Source organism: Rhipicephalus microplus, chromosome 6 (assembly GCF_043290135.1).
Source record: "Rhipicephalus microplus isolate Deutch F79 chromosome 6, USDA_Rmic, whole genome shotgun sequence".
In the NCBI taxonomy this organism is placed as follows: Eukaryota; Metazoa; Arthropoda; class Arachnida; order Ixodida; family Ixodidae; genus Rhipicephalus; species Rhipicephalus microplus.
Window position 1 is genome coordinate 161,962,329 of NC_134705.1, and position 22,245 is coordinate 161,984,573.

The 22,245-nt window shown below is 46.6% G+C and overlaps 1 protein-coding gene across 2 annotated transcripts in view; it reads left to right on the forward strand.

Annotated features, from left to right (window-relative positions):
* The window catches only part of Actn (alpha actinin), a 101,685-nt gene that overhangs the window by 64,221 nt on the left and 15,219 nt on the right, over positions 1-22,245 (forward strand). Inside the window, exons 2-10 of one of the 2 annotated variants that reach the window (XM_075866902.1) lie at positions 12,898-13,219; positions 14,155-14,242; positions 14,530-14,608; positions 14,923-15,004; positions 15,851-15,936; positions 18,839-18,931; positions 19,674-19,981; positions 20,541-20,754; positions 21,409-21,666. In XM_075866902.1, coding sequence (XP_075723017.1) covers positions 12,898-13,219; positions 14,155-14,242; positions 14,530-14,608; positions 14,923-15,004; positions 15,851-15,936; positions 18,839-18,931; positions 19,674-19,981; positions 20,541-20,754; positions 21,409-21,666 — 1,530 coding nt within the window. Of the gene's footprint in view, positions 1-12,897; positions 13,220-14,154; positions 14,243-14,529; positions 14,609-14,922; positions 15,005-15,850; positions 15,937-17,000; positions 17,087-18,838; positions 18,932-19,673; positions 19,982-20,540; positions 20,755-21,408; positions 21,667-22,245 lie in introns of both variants that reach the window. The other variant, XM_075866903.1, reaches the window with a different exon arrangement.

Below are 22,245 nucleotides of genomic sequence, written 5' to 3' on the forward strand. Positions count from 1 at the left end.
TCTATCGAGCCGATCTCGTTTGTCTGTTGATTCGATCTCCATGATATGTCATTGTCACTTGATGTGATTTCCTTTATCTACTCATCTGACGTACATTATTTGTACATTATTTGTGAACATGGGCAGGGCATGTAGCGCGTAGACAGGATAACCGCTGGTCATTAAGGGTAACTGACTGGATTCCCAGAGAAGGGAAGCGGGTTAGGGGGAGACAGAAGATTAGGTGGGCAGATGAGATTAAGAAGTTTGCGGGTATAAATTGGCAGCAGCAAGCACAGGACCGGGTTAACTGGCGGAACATGGGAGAGGCCTTTGTCCTGCAGTGGACGTAGTCAGGCTGATGATGATGATGATGATGATGATGATGATGATGATTTGTAGACCTAACCTCCTCTATCGGTTTGTCTGAAATCCTTTGTCTGCTTTGATACTGTTGTCTTTTGTTTTTATCGTCTGTTTTTATCGCTTTTGCTTGTGCGTCGCCTGCTACATTTGCCTGCGTAGCTTTTTTTTTCTTTTTCGTCTGCTTGTATCTTTTGCGTTGCTTTACTTTTCGTCTGCTTCCTTACTTGTCTTTATCTGTTGATCTCACCTCTTTTATCGGTTTACTTGACGTCCTTTACCTGCCAACCCGACCATTCTGCTGCTCTCACCTTCGTTTGTTCATGCGGCAATCTTTAGCTGGTGGTGTAACATCTGTCATCTTTATATCTATCTTCCTTTTATTTCTCATCGGCGCGTCTCTCTGAAACTATTTTTGGCGAATTTTTCGGTGAAATACACCTAAATGCGCTCCCTCTCGTGTTCCATATAAAGGTGCTGTCTGTAGGCTGAGTTGAATCCATAAGTCAGACTTGCCAGACACACACCGAGAATGGAGCTTTCTATAGATATGTATATATGTTCTGTTTCCCCACAACCTTCGGCGGTTCCCATTATATCTTCATTTCTTACCCCCGAGGGGCTCAGACACTCGTCGAAAGGTGGAACAGTCACTATGACCGCAGGCTATCTGTTATCCTTTTCTCGCACTTCCTTTTGAAACGTTGAAGCAACAGAATCTCAAAAGAAAGATAATGTAACTGTGGCGAAAGTTGCTGACTCTTCTTTCATTCTTAGCTTGTCATGGCGCCTCCTATCGAACGAAACATCGTACGTTTGTTCCACGTTCGCTCTGGGGGGCGTATACACGTCTTCGTCCTTCGTTTTTATCGTCTGTTTCTATCGTTCTTGCTTATCCGTTGTCTGCTACATTAACTGCGCCGTTTTGTTTTTCGTCTGCTTTCTCATACGTTTTTTTTCTAAATCTGCGTTGTTACGCTCTTACCAGAGGTCGTGCCTGGAGCATCCCATCTCGTTTGATATCAGATCCATATCGCACGTGTACCTCGCACTTCAGCTCTGTCCATGACCATCAGGTTTTCGAGCACCATCCCTTGCAAACCAAGCCTTCCTCTTACAGTTGAGGTCACCGCGCTGGCCTCACTTCGGCCCCCCCTTTGTTTATTTCTTATTCATTCTTTTATTTCCTGTCTTACTATTCTTAACGTTAATGCGCTGCTAGATTAACCGGTTTTCGCCTTTGGGCGCGCTGCGGTGCTCAGGCGTGATTCCCGCGCTTCTCTGAGTATGCAGGGCTCTTCTTGGTCTACTATACCGCTCGTTTCTAATTTGGCTGGCCGCTCCCGCGGCCAACTCCCAGGTGGCGCTGGCAACATTGTTACCAACGCCGCCTGGGAGCGTTGCCTCCTCTTTTTTTCTTCGTGTTGTGATGGAGAAGTGCGCCGTTTAGGCTGTTAATCACTTAAGACGGGTATTTAAACAGCGAGTCTGGTACCTCAAAACTTCAGCAGACGACCGTCGTAAGAACGTGCCATTTGCACGAGGCCTCTTGCGTTCATCCCATAGCGTTTACCGTTCAGGGCGCCGCGAAACGGCTCCGTAATTGCAGAACTTAGAGGTGCTGTTAGTGGCGCATTAATTCGCGTCCATTTTCTGTCCCAGATACGCCGCTCGGTTTTCTAATTGTTGTTCGTACAGGGTAATCTTTTGTAGCGCAGCAGACGATGACGTTGTTGCTGCGTGTCTTCTGTCGGCGATTCTGTTCCAAGTTCGTCTGGTTCTGTTCCGCCGCATGCCATACGATAAACCTCGCAGTGTTCGCTAGACTATAGTGGATGTAACACTTAAGGCGTCAAAAGCTTGAATACGTAAATACTGCGTTGAATACATACATACATACATACATACATACATACATACATACATACATACATACATACATACATACATACATACATACATACATACATACATACATGCATGCATGCATGCATGCATGCATGCATGCATACATACATACATACATACATACATACACACACACACACATACATACTATACATACATACACACACATACATACTATACATACATACACACACATACATACTATACATACATACACACACATACATGCATGCATACATGCATGCATGCATGCATACATACATACATACATACATACATACACACACACACATACATACTATACATACATACACACACATACATACATGCATGCATACATACATACATACATACTATACATACGTACATACATACATACTATACATAGATACACATACATACTATACATACATACATACTATACATAGATACACATACATACTACACGTACATACATACATACATAGATACATACATACATACATACATTTTCTAACCAAAATGTATAGTAGCGTGCATAGATTTCAAATGTCACTGTGAGAGGGCAGCACCTGCTGTGCAGCCTATAATTCGGACGCTCTCACCTCCCATGCAAAATTACTGTTAGGCTTAATTTCAGTGTGTGTTCTTACGAAATGGTTGTAATAGGTGAGGAAGAAGCGTAATAAGCGGGGAGGACCAGGTGGTATCTGCTACCCTCTCGGTTTCAAGTAAAAGTAGAATGCAGTTAATATCCATCCTATCGATATGAATTCACCGTTCAAACTACGGGGTAGCCATGCAGGTTCCATCGTGACGCCAACGTGTGTGCGCGTGTTTATTCCTACGCCCTGCAGGTTCCATGCATGATTCCTACGCCCGGAGGGATGCCTTCGAAAAAGGGGCCTCTTTGGCTCAATAGGCGCGCTTCGTAGTTGAAGAACCGGCGAGTGGCGGCCTTTTTCGCCCCGAGGGGGGGCAGGCGATCCTCCTCGTTGGCCGCCTCGGGCTCCTTCCTACAGCGGCGATGACTCACTGCCAAAACAAGGAATTCCCTCTCCCCTTCCACCCTACCCGATACACGTCTCAAGGAGTGGGGAGGTCATGTGTCTCGGCTTCTTTTTTTGTTTCATTTCTCTTTTAACCTCTACACCCAGCCTTGCCGTAGTTATCGCCTCTCTCTCCTGTTTTAGCAGTCGGCCCTATGCTTGATTGACGTCGTCTTGACATCTCTTGAAGCGAGGAGCACCCACCACGACCGTTGTGTGTGTTTTCTTTTTTTTCAGCGTTGGCTGGCCGCTCTGTACACCCTCTCTTTCTCTGCCACGAATTCGAGTCGAGTAGGAAGAAGTGACGGGTAGACGTTGCGCAGTGCGTTCGGAACGCAGGAAACCAAAACAAATGGTGGCGCCGAAAGACGTGCGCTTCCAGTGCTGCTTTTTAGGGGAGTGCGAGGTTTCGAACTTGTTGCGCAAGTAAGAATGCGAACACGAGAAGCAAAAAAAAAAAAAAGAAAGGAAGGAAGAGCCTTGCCCGTGGGGGGACTGCTCCTGCACAGTGGTGCTCTTGAATAAAAGAACTTTGTAACGCGCGTAGAGGAATAATTGAAAAGTGCAGCGAGGGAAGGGTTTAGCGACTTTCGACCGCAGCGAAATGGAGGCCGCCGGACACGCCCCCGCCGATTGCCACTCCCGTCCCTGGAAGCGTAGTTTTAAAAGTAATACTAATTTGCGCCGCGAGTATAGGGAAGCGTGAATTACGCGTGTATTCATGCAAACCGCGCAAACGCTTTGACTTCTAATTCATGCATTTCTAAGGTTGATGACTCAGTACGCATCCTTCTTGTATTTTATTTTTACAGTTTGCTTTTAATCGAGATGCTTGGGTGACTTGGCAAACCGATTATGGGCATTAAGCACGTGACACTGGATTCGTGGTCTCTAGCGGCGTTTTTTTTCTCTCTCTCTCTCTTCTCCCCTTTTTTCTCTTTTTCGTTCCTTTTTTCGGTACGGTAAAGCCGCTGTATTATGTTGTGAATAATTTTAAAATTCAATAATTAGTAAGTGATTCGTAGCCAGCGTAAGCCAGTGGCACTCGTGGTCATGGTAGAGACATTCTTTTTGTGGGATGTGCTCACCTGGGTGTGAGCGTAGGCGTGCGCATGGGGGAGGGGGTTGCAAAAGGGTCAGGGGCAATGTCATCCCGCATACATTAGTCCCTCGTAAAATCCGCCCCCCCACCCCCCACCCCCGTTCACGCGTGTGAACCGGAACTGTACCGGAACAGGGATCAAGTGTGTACTGTAGTGTGTGTTTTACGAGTTGGTCATTAAACGAGTGATTGACGTTCGTGTGCTACCTGTCGAGAGAGAGAGAAACAATTTTATTTGCTACCTGTCGACGTCGAAGCTCGAAATTCGGCTCGGAATTCGATAACGAAACTTTGACCGTCGTCGCTGTCACCCTAGTAGTTAACCAACATAGCCGTCGTGTCAATGTTAACGGCGATAGAGCTATCGAGGAGTAAGTTGTCCCGATCTACTAAGCTGCTCCGGTGTTTCGACTTTAGTGCGGATAGCTCGTCTGCCTCGGTCGTCTGGTCTCCTCCCCCGGAACTTAAACTCGGCTGCACAGTGGGTCGGCGGCTTCTAAAAATGGCGGCCCTCGGTCGCGGTGCCGGCTTTCGTTTTCGTGGCGCCCGCGGCGAAAACGGTCTTTCGCCGCCGACTCCAAAATAGACGCAGCACTCGTCAGGCCAGAGAGGATCGCCGTGCCACTGGATGCTGCAGACGACACTTTAAGCGTCGGTGAGGTGGCGCAACGTTCGTCTGCATCGCGGAAGGTGCCGGGCTCGATTGCCAATGCCGCCGGGCACCTACCAGTTCATTTGTAAATGAAAAAAAAAAGATCACTAATAATACGCTCACAATTCTGAGGGAAGGGGGAGGTTTTCTGAAGCTTCCCTCTTTTTTTTTTTCACGCTTCTGTCGCCAGTTGTTGCTAACCTCCACCAAAACGATCCCGAACGTATCATTTATGCTTAATAATAAGGACATCAGAAAGCGTCTTTCTGATCAATGGACCCGTAATGCCCCTAACTAGCGACACCTCGAGGCAACATCCGTGCATAACGCGGTAGCACCAATTACTTTTTTTTTGTTTCGCTATAGGTAATCTTATGTAGTTTAAAACCCCACGCCTGTTCCCAAAATTACTCTGCTTATTGTTTTAGCTTGGCACCAGCCCACGGGCTCGTGTTGCCGCATTGTGCGCATGCGCAAAGCGCTCCTCTCTATGCGTGACTTCATTTTCGGGACGCGCACGCATGCGCAATTTTTTTATTTCGCCTGCTCGTCTTCCCGTACGTTGTAGCAGACGACACAGCTTCCCAGCCCCCCTACCCCCTTCTCTCCTGGCGTATTACTCACAAGTGCGGTTTAATTTTGGCCGCCAGGAAAGCCCGCCGTGAGAAGGGTGGGGGGTTTTTAATGTGGGGCAAGCTATACGTTGGGTGACGTCACGAAGTGACGACACGTTTACGTCACATTCCGTGGGCCTTGTGTTTCCGTGTTTCCAGACCGCATATAGTTCCGTGCAGCCGTTATATGTATAGATATGTCGACTGCCTCGGAAACGAGTCTTATTGAGGCAAGCGGTATATGTAGTGGTATTTAAAGTTCATTTTTTCGAAACATCGTTTGTGTTGAATGGATGATGCGAAAATTGGAGTGGTGGCTGAAGAGTTGGATTATTATCCGCCGCGGAGATCTTGTTATGGTACTCGTCTGCTGACGCTAAAAGTCGCGAAATTGAATCCCGGCCGGGACGGCCGAATTTAAATAGATGGTAATTAAGTGACCTGTGTGCTTTTTAAGATTTAGGTGCATGTTAAAGAAAACCAAATGATCAAAGTTGGAGGAGCCCTCCTCTGTGGTGCCTTTCATAATCATATCGTGCTTTCAGGACGTAAAACAGTCGGGAATTATAGCAGCTGAATTGTTCATTGGGCAGAACTAACGGCACCCTCAAGGTCACACGCGTATTTCGTGTTGAAGGACTTTCCATTGTTGATAGGTTCTACATTAGAAGGCGTACTTATGCGTTCATTGTTTCGACTTTTTTTTTCTGCATATGAGCATTTGAATATATATGCGACACCTTTGCACCTTGTACAACTGGTCGGCCTCGGTTTTATGCGCTGGCGACATTCCGAGCCCACGGGTCTCCCTCCTCTCCTGTGGTTTACTGCCTTTGAAAGCGTTACGCACGCCAACCGCTTTGGTCATTTATTTCGATCGTGGTATATACGTTTTCAAGGAATGCGCGTACGCGAGCAGTTTGCTTTGTGAAGACGAGTCAGACTGGATTCGTTTCTTGCGCCGGCAACCTTCGACAACGGCTCGGCACGGCTTCGAATCGTTCGATGCTCACGTCAGTGCATGCGTCAGTGCGACCTTATGCGGAGAACGCGTATATTGTCACGTGGTGTGCAATCTCCCTCCCTGTAGAATTTATGCGTTGTTGTTGTGGCTTCTGCTGCTGCTGTTGTTACATTAGTAATGACGCTGAGCAACACTGAGGACATATGTGGCCTGCACCGTGCTTTCTTTCTTGCACACTGCTACTATCACAGTTGGTTATGGATAGTGTCGTGTTTAGCAAGATTACCGTGACCCGATGAACTTCGCGCATCGTTTCGCGCGCTTGCATATTGGTGCCGAATATCCTTACATTCTTTTGACCTTGATCGCAGACATATTCTACGGTTGGCGTGCTTTGTTTGTTGCTATAATGTGACACGGAGCTTCCCGTTGCTTCTTCCTCTCTCCTTTAAACGTCATGGTGACAGTGTGTCACTGATCAGTCAGCACCTGTCGTCTGCAGGTCGTCTGTCAGGGCCGGAGTGGGTTAACTCACCTACCCTCTGCGTAATATAGTTACGTGTTGTGCTCTTTTGTTGTTGTTGTTATTTTTGCATACAAATGTTTGCTAGCAGACGGCGAGCTAGCCAGCGCGTCGTCCACGTTCATATAGTGCACGTATTAAAAGAGTGTCGTGCTGCAGCAGACGAACATCGGACACACACAGCTCGTCTTTGTCTGCTAACGAAGTCGACCTGTGCACGATTATTTACGTCGTTCGTTATTTCATTTGTTTGAATGGTTGATAGCTAGCCGTAGAGCACCGTGTTCTGCCCCGAGGATGATAACTGCGCGAGACACATAGCCAGAATGCTATGTGTAGGCGCCATGTGCTCTGCTCAATGTTCTGTTTTTTTTTTAGAGATCCAGAATCAGTTAACGTCGTCTTCTCTGCTTTGCGAAGATGGGCGTTTATAACGTCTTCCGTTTCGCTGCTACCAGGATAAGAGATAACAGGCTTTCTGATATGCTCCGAAAATATTGACATGTAGAGGGCTTGTGATCAACTCTTCAAAGTGGGAACATAAGTTAGCATCATCTGGTCCGCTTCTATTCTGCAAAAACGGGTTGATTGATTGATTGATTGATTGATTGATTGATTGATTGATAGGTGGGGGGGGTTTAACGTCTCAAAACCACCATATGATTATGAGAGACGCCGTACGTAGTACAGGGCTCCGGAAATTTCGATCACCTGTGGTTCTTTAACGTGCACCCAAATCTGAGCACATTGGGCCTACAGCGTTTTCGCCTCTATCGAAAATGCAGCCGCCGCAATCGGGATTCGATCCCACGACCTGCGGGTCAGCAGCCGACCTTAGCCACTATATAGACCTCCGTGGCGGGGCTCTGCAAAGACGGGAGCTGATGTCGTCCGCGAAGCGATGTAATGGATGTTGAGGCATTGTGATCAACTCTTTAAAAAGTGAAGTGATGCTAACGTCGTCTGCACTGTTTCTGCTCTGCAAAGACCGTGTAGTTAACGGCGTCTGTTGTAGCAGAAACAGAAGTTGTTGTCGTCTGTTCAGCCTTTGCTCTGCAAAGATGGGAGTTAACGGTTTTTGTGTTCCGCAGATACCGAATCCAAGTGTCGTCTGCTGTGCTTCTGCTCGGCAAAGACGGACGTTATTAACTTCGCCTGCTCCGCATGGGGAGAACAGAAGTCACACACTGGCGGCGCTGCCCGCCTAACCTTTCGTCACACTTACGCGCGCTAGAATGCCCCGTTTTCATTTGCGGGGTGTTTTTTTTTTTTGGGGGGGGGGGGGAGGGAGGGGTGCGCTTGTCGGCAAGCGTGCGCTGGATGCATGGAGGTCGCCACCAGAATAGTGTTGCGTCAACATGCACGGCGTCTTCTCCCCTCCGCGGCGATGAACTGGCAACAGCTTGCCTGGCCGGGTGCTCTGAGGCCAAGCCCTCTCTCCCTCCCCCATCTTTTTTTTCACCTCGACCTTCTTGGCAGGGAATTCTGCACTGCCGAAATTTTTGCGCTCCCTGGGGCTTTGGAGGGGCACGACGACGATGCCTGCCAGCTAGAGCATCTGCTGACAAGTTTTGCTGTGAAGAATGCTAGCGAAAACAATTCGCGCTCTGAAAATGCGGCCCTTTCGCAACTGCTCTGCTTTGCGCGCGGGGCCGAGGGGGAGGCTTATCGGGCCACCGGGACACGCTGTTCTTGGCAGTTTGTCCCGCTTTTTTTTTTTTTTTTTGACGTTTAGTCTTTATTGTAGCTCGCGAAATTTAGGGCTTCTATATATGAGATCTAACAGACAATAATGCCAAGGAATGTATCGGGGAAGTTATTAGAACCAGTGTAATGTAAATAAGAAGAAAGAGAAGTGGGTGAACAAATTCGTGCTCACGGCAAGTTATTTCTTCACCCGCTTTTCTTTCTTCTTATTTACATTACATTGGTTCTAATAACTTTTCCTATACAATCCTTGGCATTATTGTCTGTTAGATCTCAGTAATATTGAGGCAAAACACGGAAAAACGAGCCCTTAGGTATACACCTCTTTCCCTATATATATATATATATATATATATATATATATATATATATATATATATATATATATATATATATATATATATATATATATATATAAGCAACCTATACAATGGACCCGTATGGCTGGGATGTACCGTATCTTTCTTTACATATATTTTTTTCATGTTATTGACACCAAGAAGTTAATCGCGGTGGTGATGTGGTGCTTTTCAACGCAATGCATTACGCCTGCTGTGCACTTTCCGTTTTCATGTAGTCTAAATTGTATGCTCACGTAGACGGCTTAGTGGACTGGTTAGTAATGGATCATGAGAGGCTACAGCTCGCATAGACGAGCATGAAGAGGTATTAGGTTGTACCTATACTTCATTACGTTGCCGTGTTACCGGAAGATATGCGCTCATGTGTGGGCCTTTGCGGAACGTAAGCTATTCACCGTATAGGCTTTACGTTTACTGTGCTATCTCTTTTTCTTAAGAACTTTTTTTGTTGAAACACGCGTTCCGGTAACACGGTAAACGGAATACGGTATTCCGGTAATACGGTAATGCTTAAGAGTATACGTAGATGCTAAATGTTCCTAAATGGTCCTCCGCACGTGCACGTTTCACTCAGTCTCTGAAACATTCTTCAAAATGCCTCGCTCTGGCGTCGAAAAGAGCGCCGAACGCACGCTAAGCCGTCCCATTGTTTAACACAAATGTGACAACCTTGCCATTTTTTTTTCGCATTCTCTGCACTGCCCGTGTCGTAGCAGGTCCCTAACAATGAATCTCTACATCGCTCATCGGCTGTCAGTGCTGTCCACTTCTCTGACCGATCGCACTTCAGTGCCTGTGTTCTTGAAGAAAGGTTCTCGCGTGCTGCGTCGTATATTTAGGTAACACGCTCGTCTGTCGAACTTCCGCAGTTTTTGTAAGGGACAACACTGCACTGTGCTATTATTTTTTTGACAGATTACCTGTAGCTCTAGATGACAGACGAAAAGTTCATTCACGACAGCTTCGTGTACACTGGGCTGTCTTTCTTGTTTCTCTCTGAACGCAGCATTAAACTTTTTTTTTCTCATATAAGTAAATTACTCCCGTATTCAGAAACGCTCCTTGGCTTGACTTGAACCTGACTTGCCACCGCCTTCAATGCAGCACAAGTGCGTTAAGAACTCTGTTCTTAAGCGGTTTCTAGGCAGCACAAACGTGTTTTAAACGCGCTGCATTGAAGCCGGTGGCAAGTTTCTAAATTTGTGGGTCAAAAGCGCAGCCAGGGGGTAGCACACACGGCCCGTGCCCCCCCCCCCTCCCTCCACTACTCGAATTTTTTTCGCTACGACATTGTGAGCGAAAAATTACCATCTCAAGAGTATGCCCCTCCCTAAATCAAAGAGGTGCCTCCCTCCCCCTCCCCCCTCCGAAGAAAAAAAATCTGGCTACTCCCCTGACGGTGGTTTACTACTTAAACGGCACCGCAAGGTAAGGCGCCCCGCCGCGGTGGTCTAGTGGCTAAGGTACGCGGATGCTGACCCGCATGTCGCGGGATCGAATCCCGGCTGCGGCGGCTGCATTTCCGATGGAGGCGGAAATGTTGTAGGCCCGTGAGCTCAGATTTAGGTGCACTTAAAAGAACCCCAGGTGGTCGAAATTTCCGGAGCCCTCCACTACGGCGTCTCTCATAATCATATGGTGGCTTTGGGACGTTAAATCCCACATATCAATCAAATCAATCAATCGCAAGGTAAGGCACAAGAGAGGAACACGAAACATAAGCGCCGTAGGGTAACTCTACCGCAATACCAAGATTACCATTCTCACCGCGAGGAGACCCTTAGTAAGCGAGAAAAAGTTGCGGTAAACACCAATTGCCCCGGCCTCTCCGAGGGGAATCGTGAGGAAATGCGAATATCCATTTCTTGCGCCAACAGTACACTGCGTAGTAATTTTAATGGCGTAAACTAACGACGAGACGAGCATTTGTACCGTATAACCATCTATTTACCCTTTCATCAGCCAGCGATTGGTCGAGAGTGAGGCGCGCGCTTCGCTCCATTTATAAATGCGTACGAGCGAACGGACGGGAGAACAGGGCGCAGAGAGGAGAGAGGCGAATAGCGAGAGAAGGAGCGGCGAAGCACTACATCTACCCTCTCCTACACTGCCTCCTCACACGTGGGAGCTCCTGCGAGCTTCTCCCACTCCAGAGCGCACTCCTCCTCTCCACTCACTCTCTGCTGCTCCCCTCGCACCACCTGCTTCCGTTGCTAGGGGCGAGGAAAAGCGCGCGTGTCAGCAGCTGTTGCTATGGGAGAGGGAGTGAAAGCGGAGAGATAACACCTGCCGGCCCGCGGACGCCGCCGCACGCCTGACATAGCCCGACGCATTCGAATTTGAAATTGAGTGTCGATGCCACATGAAAGTTCCCGCACTAGTCGCCGTAAATGGAGTGGATCGTCTGCCGAGGGAGCCAGATGCATAACATACAAATTTTCAGGAAGTTTCGTCCGATCAATGCGGCCAAAGTGCGAGATGCTCTCTGACACCCATGACGTCACGCGTGTAGATTCCGGCGCGAAAGTTAAATGAGACTTTGACCTTGGTTTTATTCTCTAATAATGGATCTTTGGCGAAGAAAATTAGTGTCGCTAGAGTTATCGGAATACAGTTCATCAATATAAACCGATTCATCGTTTTACTCTAGCATCCGACTGGAGCTGCGTATCTGCGGCCTATTTTGAGGAGTTGCGCGTTGACCGGCGTCAGTGCATACAGGGCGTCGAAAGGGGGCTGCATAAGGAACACTTGCCCCCCTCAAGCTACACGAGCACTCTACCGCCCCCCCCCTCCAAAAAAAGCTACGTACTTGTGCCTCCCTCTCCCGCCATGATGCAACACGGGTTTGCACCATTCAAGACAGAGAGAGAGAGAGAGAGATAAAGATGCAAGGAAAGGCAGGGAGGTTAACCAGACGCACATCCGGTTTGCTACCCTGCACTGGGGAAGGGATAAAGAGGAGAAAAGAGACCATCCAAGACAAGGTCCGGCCGACGTCTATGTACTCTGCACCTGTTACACACTGTAATTGGGGTCGAGATCTGTATTTTGCGGGAAGAATAAAGACGGTGGAGACGCGGGCGTCGTCGCGAAATTGAATGCGCTAACGCCAGCGATGCGCCCGGAATGCGTTGCTTGCGATTACACTGTCCGCTGACCGGCGGGACCCCATGCAACCCATCCCGCCTCCTTTTTCGGGATGATGAAGATGGGAGGGGTCAAACATTTTTTGTAAATGTTCGTGCGTGCATTTATATGTGTCTGTATAATACACACGCGAAATTGAAGATTTTCGTAAGGGGTAGAGACTTAATTTCCGCCCCCTTCTTGGCTGCGGCAGTATTAAATACCAACCTTTTCTAACTTTATTCCACTTTGAATTTTTAGGAAAGCACCTTCGGACTCATTTTTTTCGTTACTTATTTTACGAATTTCCCGTTTTAATTTACTGTGTCTCTTTTGTTGTTGTTTCATTTTGGGGGCAAATCTTACCATGATGGAACATCCCTGGTATGCTGATGAGAGTTGAGTAAAACAAAAATCTGACTTTGCCAGCGTGTTTAAGTGACTCTGAGTTGCTATCTACCCCCACCCCCCCTTTCCGACTAAGGGCATGCATTTTCTGCCGGCGCACCGAATCCTTGTTCGAACGTACTGTAACCACCTTGTACCTCATTGTTTGTTCCTCGCAGACTTTCACGGCGTGGTGCAACTCTCACCTGCGCAAGGCGGGCACCCAGATCGACAACATTGAGGAGGACTTCCGCAATGGCCTGAAGCTGATGCTGCTGCTGGAGGTGATCTCGGGCGAGACGCTGCCCAAGCCCGACCGGGGCAAGATGCGCTTCCACAAGATCGCCAACGTCAACAAGGCGCTGGACTTCATCGCCTCCAAGGGCGTCAAGCTCGTCTCCATCGGCGCCGAGGAGATTGTCGACGGCAACGTCAAGATGACCCTCGGACTCATCTGGACCATCATCCTCCGCTTCGCCATCCAGGACATCTCCGTCGAAGGTGCGTGCGTGTGTGTTGACTCGATTGTAGTTCGACCCATTTTGATGTAATTTGAAATCCCAAGTTGGGGGGTTGACCTATAATTGAAAACGAACTGCGGTTGCTAAGTCTCTCTGAAAATAACCTCCGCCCATTCTCTCAAAGCTAGCTTTTCTGCACAGCTTTGAAGTACTGCCGTGAAGCCGCCTTCGCACATCGGTGGCTTCACGATGTGTTAAAAAAACTTTTTTTTAAAGAAAATGTGCTCGTGCTCCTCTCTTTTTTTTATGCCGTGCCATTTTGGGGCTCGATCTACATTCGAGCCGATTTCCAATCGTGTAAATACAATACGTATATATGTGTGTGGCCTCCGAGATCAGTGACGAGGGGTCTGCGGATCTTGGAAGCCATGACCAAGTGTGAAGTTCTGCGCCATGCTGCCAATCGAGCTCCTGAGGTCAATCTAGGCTGGGCTACTTTGAAAGCCGAATGGAAGAACAGACGTGTGCATAAATTTAAGAGTGTTTATGAAATCTGGCGTGCTCAGAATGAATCCGCAGTTGCCTATCACTATGTGCCTCATAAGAACATTGTGCTTCAACCGACGAACCCTCGAAATGTAATCTCATTTTAATTGCAATTTTGTCACAAGTTGGCTGCTGGGCGACCTGGATAGGTGCAAGCGCACTTGGATTGAAGAATGCTTGAGCTTGCTTGGACAAAAGTCTCGAGCACATAAATCTGCCATTCGTATTCAGTTTCAATATTTTACCTGCATATTTTTTGCTTAATGAAATTAATACATATCTAAAAAAATGACGTTGTATCAAGGCCATTGAGTGGAGGTCAGAAGTGCTGCATTGCATTAACTGAGTATTAGCTTGAGCTATGCCTGAAGGTCTTTCTTGCTAACATTTTTCTTTTTTCTCTCTCTTATCTTTGCCCCGTCTGTGCAGAGATGACTGCGAAAGAAGGTCTGCTGCTGTGGTGCCAGAGAAAGACGGCCCCCTACAAGAATGTCAACGTCCAGAACTTCCATCTCAGGTAATAAATGCTCATCGCATCTATATAACGCTTCATTACTTTCATCATTGATTTACATTGTTTTAAGTAGATAAGGAGAGGTTGAGGGAAAGGGTGCTGGAATGGGGTTTGCAGGAACTGTTCTTCTGCAGTATGGCTGTAGGATAATGGCTTGATTGTTTATGGGGTATCAAGACTGTCACCTGGTGCTCTGGTCATGTGTCATACTTAGTTTCTCTTGACCTGTTATAGCATCACAAACATTACACAGTGCCAACCCTAAGACAGCTCCTGTGTTTCCATTGCAGCTGGAAGGATGGTTTGGCTTTCTGCGCCCTCATCCACAGACATCGTCCCGACCTCCTTGACTACGGAAAGCTGAAGAAGGTCAGTCCATTGCCATCCGCATTATCCCTGCTTTATGAGAGCTACCGATTTCACTTCGTACCTAATAGCACAAGGCAAAAAGAGAGACGAGAACAACACAGTGAAGGGACATCAGGTGCCAATTTCAAACATCTTGGAAGTTGGCACCTTTTGTTGTCATTGTGTGTTTCTCTTGTGTCTCGGCTCACCCTGTGCAGTTCAGTATCAATGTCATGTATGAAAAGCTAAACATTTAGCTGTGTTGAAGTGTGTCCCACTGCTTTTGGAGATGGGTGAAGCTTCAAGATTATCGGCACGTCTCCTCACTTGTGCAGGAGAACCCGTTGGACAACCTGAACTTGGCTTTCGACGTTGCTGAGAAGCACCTGAACATTCCCAGGATGTTGGACGCTGAAGGTGAGAACAGGCTGCTTCTTTATCAAGGAAACACATTTACTAAAATGAAACTGGCACTTAACGTACCTTGATCCAACTAAGGTTCGTCCATATAGGTAAGGGCTGCGTGGCAGTGAACAATAGCTATTATAGTGACAGAAGTGTTTGGCACCTTTTCAATTTTTTGTTAATGCCATTTCCTTACTCTCTGGCACGCTGTTGCCATATCTTAGCTGAGCTTGTGACTTATTAGAAGGGACATGGAAGTACTACCAGCTATGGCATCAAAACCACATTAATTGAAGTTTATTCACTTAGCATTGTACATTAGCTTATATGCTGGTCAGGTGGTATCATTTGAATGAAAGTGTCTGTTTTTGTTTGTTGCCTTTCATCGTATTACAGCCATACTAGAAGTGCTTGCTTTGAAAATTGTTTCGTAAGGCGTCATTTGGGGCAAGCTATAAGACAAGGGCTGCCAGGCTGAACAATTCATTAAACTGAATCTGACCGTGTTGATCGTTTAGATGGTTAGTAAATGCACTGATATTGCAGCGTGCATCACAGGACTTGCCATATCTTAATGTTCAGCTATTAATAAATTTAGTGTACAGTGGGCTCCGCTCTTAAGTCAAACAAGAAGGTGGTGGACACATTGCCTTTTGTTTGAGAAGCACACTGTCATGTTGCACGTCACGGGCAACGTGGTACTGTGCCATGTTGCCCATGTCGCATCATGAGTAACAGGACACATTGCGTCATCAGCAGTTGAAACACTTGCGAAGTTGCCATATTGTAATGTGTAACCTTGTGGTGTAAAGACGATGTGAGGTGACTCTGCATCCATTCCCTCGCACCCCCCTCCAGACATGGTGTACACAGCCAAGCCAGACGAAAGGGCTGTGATGACATACGTGTCATGTTACTACCACGCCTTCCAGGGGGCGCAGCAGGTAATGGAAATGGCAGTGAGTGTGTGGCGTGCAAGGTTTGCAGTGCAGTGTGAGAGTGCAGGCTTGATCAGACCGCAACTTCTCCGTACCCCATTTTTTTCCCACTTTAACGACTAACTGATGAGTCTTGGTTTGACATAATTAAAAACCTTCCCCCTCTACCAGTGCCTGAGGTTTTTATGGTATTGTTGCACAGGACTTACCCTCCTTTGTGTGCTGCGTTTTACTGATAACCTCCTTTCTGGCGTGCGTGTGTTTAATTTCGTTATGGATGGTATTCCAGGAATTGTCGAGTCATCGGTGAAATACCTATGTGACAGAAAGGGGAGCTATCCAAAAGGGAATGTAATGGATTGTCGAAATACAAAGATAACTTTCAGATAAATGATGTTTCCGCTACCGTACAGAGGCCATGATTATTCTAAAGTTCTTTTTATATTTGCTTGGCATATTCTATTTACCTTTCACCATGAGCATTCTCGATCAGGCATGCTTTCGTCAAACTTTTAGATAGTGAAGAATTAAAAAGCCTTCTGTTGAAATGATTAATTATTACATTTTTCTAGTTATTTCATTGTACTTGCAAGGGTGAAGCATTGCACAGTCAGCACAAGTCCACACATTGTGGTTATATGCACAGGATGAAATTGGACACAGGTATGCTTGTGTTGTGTTTATACGGGTATTCCCATTTCATGACTATTCCATATGGCCATATCGTGATCTGAACTTTCGTGCATACCATGTAATGCCAACTAGCCCGAGTCAACACCTTGTTTGCACGAGAAAAAGGCTTAAAAACACAAATTTTAACATGTTCGAACGTAACATGTTCGTAGGCTTTTGAATTTTAAAACTTGGTAGTCTCGTACAGTCTTGGTCTTCCAGAAACGTGGGTGTGGAAGTGCCTGATGCTTAGTTCTATGTGCATGTGCTCCTGCCCCAAACTAATTGCGTGGTGCTTGTTGGTTCCATTTGTTTTTCTTTCCCCGCTCCTCCGAAACCCTACCGATGCCCCAATTTTGCCCCTCGCTGCCTGGTGTGCTGTGCGCGTGCGTGGGCAGACATGAACAGCACGGCCATGCCCGACGAGCGGGCCATCATGACCTACGTGTCGTCCTACTACCACACCTTTGCCGGAGCTCAGCAGGTAAAGACATTTCCGATGTCACTGATGTCACTGATGTACGTGAGAAAATTATGGTAGCGACATGTGGTGGCACACTGATGTTAGGTAACGCACTGATGAATGGTAGCCCGCAGAGTTGCAAACACTCAGAATGGGCAATCAGAAGTTTCTAGCTATTAAAATGGCATGAGCTGCCTGCTGCCTTGTCAGGCAGCTTGATGCCTGACAAACCGTTATAAAAGAGTTTCACAAATTGGCTGTCGGCACATTGGCTATGGTGAAATTTGATCTATTTCTTAGGATCTAGGCAAGAAAAAAACTTTCAGGTAAGCACACACAGTTCACAAAACGCCACATCACTTGCCATCCGATCTGGTTTAGTTGGTAACTTTCAATCAGAGGGGCTTCAAATGGCATTTAATTTTTTTTGCAACCATGTTGCATCACTGTACACTCATGTGAGCATAAGGGTGTTTCAATGGTTAAAGAAGCGTAGTGCCATCTAGATGGTAGACATGGAGGTGTGGTTGGGAACCTGCGCAATACACATGAAAGAAATTTGCAACAAATGCTACTCTTCAGACAGGGTCTCTCCGACTGAGCTCGCTACATTGGCACGCCATTGCATGTCCCTCGTAGTCTTCCTGCATTTAGTTTGGCAGCATGCCCTTGATTGCCTGCACGAAATGTTTTGACGTTCCAAGATCGAACCTTGGTTGTTGAGATTTGCTTATGGTGACCATACATACTGGATAAGCAGGTACTTTAAAAACTTACTTTGGTACAGCCTGAAGAGTTTTAAATGTGATGAAGTGCAGCCAGAAGCACAAAATATGATGCAGTAACTCTGAAGTATGCGTGATTGATTTAATTGTTACGTCATGGTCAATTAACACGGCACTGTGTAGTATCCGTTAATGTCCTAGGTTTTCAACCAGTAGTGTCAGCATTTTTGATCGTGTGCTATTTTTGATTATATCAAGCTTTTCAAGTGCATGCCGAAAAGATGTCTTTTTTTTTTATTGCAGCAATTGCTCTTCGATTTCATGACGTGGTTGTATTCTTTATGCCGTACTTCATGGGTTGCTCCTTAAATATCAAAATAAAAAGGAGAAGACCTCATAGCACAGGCATTACTTACATTGAAAGTGTAGGGTGACTACTTAAAAAGGTAGTGTGTACTTTAACACTCCATATTCTGCCCGTATGTTTTCATTATGGTGTACTATCCGCATGTCACTAAATCAATATGCTTTTCAAATGTCTTACAGCTCCGTACGCTATTGGTGATTTCATATGAAGTGCGTATTATTCGAAGTTTCAGGTCTGGCTGTTTCTTGTTTTGTTCTTTTCTCCATCTTTTTTTTCTTTTTTTGAAGTTTCCACTCCCATTTCACTCATTGTTATTTATACACCTTAAAGGCTAACCTAAAGGATAAGTGATAGGGAAATGTCATTCACTTGTACGTAGCGCATTACTACGAAGGAAACGCAGATGGATTGCTGTGGAAGAAAAAAAAGGGGAAGTAGGGTTAAATGTTCCCGACTTACTTTTTCATATTCTCATATCCTGGCATATCTTGTTTCTCAGTGAGGATAGGATAAAGCTCCTTGAGAGTTACTTGACCATTCTTGTTAAGGAAAGTGCAGGGGCCTACGAGGTTGCACCATAAACCTCTTCGGGCAGATAACTACCTAGATGGGGCAAACATTACGATAGCGACAGCCTTTATGCAGATGAAGTTTATGACTAATCTGTCGTCTTGCTTTCAGGCTGAGACCGCAGCAAACCGCATCTGTAAGGTGCTCAAGGTGAACCAGGAGAACGAGCGGCTCATGGAGGAGTATGAGCGACTAGCCAGTGATGTGAGTCAAAACCTCTTTAGTTCGTATCGGAGGGTTCTATGATATTGCCGCGTGCATACCTGCATTTAGCGGCGAGACAGCGACGACAACGAAGAACGCAGATTTGCTCGAGAGGCGCAGCGCAGGCGAGTGAAGAAGACGACAATCTTAGCGGCCTTCTCTGAGAGCATCTCTACAAGTTCCACTGTCCGTGTTTTTAAATAAACCCCCTGCAATTTATAACCCGCGACAATATGAGTGATTTCAAGGCGACACTAAAGAGAAAATAAATTTTCCCCTTACATCATGCCGAAAGCATAATCCTTTCCATCGGTAGATGTTTTGGCAAATAAGAAAATCTGCAAAGAGAAATACAGGTGGCGCCAGCACGTTTGCTGTTTTATATCGCTGTGTCATGGTATCATGAACTTTGGTGGCCTCTGTTTAGGTGTATGGAATTTTTCATTGGTAAAAATGAATTGCATTGTGTTCCAAGTGAGTTGGAGGCTTTACTTAGCTAGATTCTGGAAATTTTTTTGGCCAGGATGCAAAATGTCACTTTCTATCACGTTACATTGAAATTCGGGTGCCAAGGTTTAGGGATAAATTGAAAATTTGACCTTCAGTTCTTTTTTTCTGTTCTAAGAACAAATGTGTGATCCCAGAACAATTAACAAAAGGATTTTCAGGCTATACTTGATAAAACTAAATTGACGTAGTGTTTTGCTATAGTGTCCTTTACTAAAACACCGGTGGAACACAGCTTCTGGACTGGATCCGACGAACCACGCCGTGGCTGGAGAACCGCACGACGGACAATACGCTGCCGGGCGTGCAGAAGAAGCTGGAGGAGTTCCGCGCCTACCGGCGCACGCACAAGCCTCCGCGGGTGGAGCAGAAGGCCAAGCTGGAGACCAACTTCAACACGCTGCAGACCAAGCTGCGGCTGAGCAACCGACCGGCCTACCTGCCATCCGAGGGCAAGATGGTTTCGGACATCGCCAGCGCCTGGAAGGGCCTCGAGACTGCCGAGAAGGGATTCGAGGAGTGGCTTCTGTCTGAGATGATGCGGTCAGTGGGCTGCGTTACCCTGCCTTCCGTGTACTTGCATTTAAACAGAGTCTGAAGGGAACAGAAAACTATTTTATGTTCAACCAGCAGTTCCGTGTAGGGGGAAATTAGCGGAGGTGTAGAATTCAAGTACGAAACCAATCTTGTCAGAGGCAGTTGTTCCATTTAGGTAGCAGTTTTGTTTAACAGATTTCTCTTTACTGAGAGTATGCGAGAGTTCAGAACTCGAAAAAGACAACCAGTGAGCAGTGTGGTGGTTTCCCTCTGTTGGCACGGTCTTCCAATACGTACATTTGAAGCACTGTTAAGTACGTGACTGTTTATCACTTACTGCTTTGTTACTAATAATTCATCGTATCTGTACTTATGTTGAGGTTTGACTGTAAGTACTAGCAAAGGACAACAAAAAGTGCGCTTATATCTTGACTGAAAGTTTATCTTTATTTATTTCATTTATTTCGCTCACTCTGTAAGCAAATACCATGTGTTCACGTTCCTGCATCTCTTGAAGCTCATTCCAACGCGTTTGAGATGATTTCATTAACGTCTGGTCCCGCAGACTGGAGCGCCTCGACCATCTGGCTCAGAAGTTCAAGCACAAGGCGGACATCCACGAGGAGTGGACGCGCGGCAAGGAGGAGATGCTGCAGAGCCAGGACTTCCGCCAGTGCCGCCTCAACGAGGTCAAGGCCCTCAAGAAGAAGCACGAGGCCTTTGAGAGCGACCTCGCCGCTCACCAGGACCGCGTCGAGCAGATCGCCGCCATCGCGCAGGTAAATGACTTGTGAAAAAGCGAACGAGTACCTTCATCCAGACGGTCCGTGGCTTTCAAGGCTTTAAAATTTGGGCATGGTAGAGTACGCATGGGTGCCCCTTTAGATGATGGGCTCCAGGCTCTAGAAAATCATTGTCTCGGAAAGCGATGCTTGCAATTCATCAAACTTTAGTTTGTTTGTTCAGTGATCTGTCAATATCAGCTGAGGACAGAAAACTATGGCTTTAACTGCGGAAAGCTTGCATGCTGTCGAGGCATGCTATTGTTTTGAAAGCGTGTCGACATGGTCTGGTGCATCAGACATTATCCATAAGCACTCTCTTGGCAGGAGGTACGAACTTTAGAAGTTAAGCATTTGGAGAGCAGTGTGCACAAGTAATAATTACTGTATGATGCAACAGAATTAAGTATTGAAGACTTGTTATTGCTCCACTCGCCAGCAGTTAGAGAGGTGGCACTAGTTGTTGCTGAATAACCTCAATGATGAGCCCCTCTGGACCATCTTCACCCATCTCGGCCTTCGTCGTGGTAGGGCACACAGAAATGTCATGGAAAGTTCATGTTTCTAAAAGCGTCTGTAGCCGAACTGCTTGTTTTGTTGCATTGAGCTGACTGAGAAACTTCGCACTTTCTGCCTGCATGAAAATTGCAGGAATTGAATGCCCTGGGCTACCATGACGCGGCAACGGTGAACGCACGCTGCCAGCGCATCTGTGACCAGTGGGACCGGCTGGGCACGCTGACACAGAAGCGACGCAGTGCCCTCGAGGAGGCCGAACGAGTGCTCGAGAAGATTGACCACCTCCACCTGGAGTTTGCCAAGAGGGTGGCACCCTTCAACAACTGGCTGGACGGGGCACGCGAAGACCTCGTCGACATGTTCATTGTCCACACCATGGAGGAGATTCAGGTGAGAGACCTTTGCTTAGGATGTGACGGTGGGTAAGTTGGTTCGTGGCAGCTTATGGCAGCTTGCATCGAGAACAGCAATGAAACAGACGCAAAGGATAGACATAGACTCAAATGCTGAAACTATCTTGTTGCTGTGTGTGAAGACATGAAATAAATGCAGCTGACTCCGTGTACTGTCTGAGGTGTCGCATCCACTTGACGATAGCCCGCTGCGTTTGCCGCTGCAAAACATGAGGTCAAAACTGTTGGCTGTGTCGGCTTCACGCACTCATGTTTGATATAATTTCAATGTTTCCATATTGAAATAAAGTTGTTCAAGGTCTCCTGCCAAAATGCTGTGGCAAAAGTTTGAATTAGCCTATCAAGACTTTTGCGTGGTAGTAGTTCAGTCTCATGTCAGCATAGAACATACAAAACTCTCATTTTGTAGGTACCTTCAATGTAAGAAAACAATGCACAAGACATGCAGAGCAGTCTCTTATTAGCATTGTTAATTGCACTGGTACTTTGATTTCGCATTTCGGTTTGGTCCCTGCAAAATCCCCATAGAAATAATGCATTAGAAACCTTGGTTATA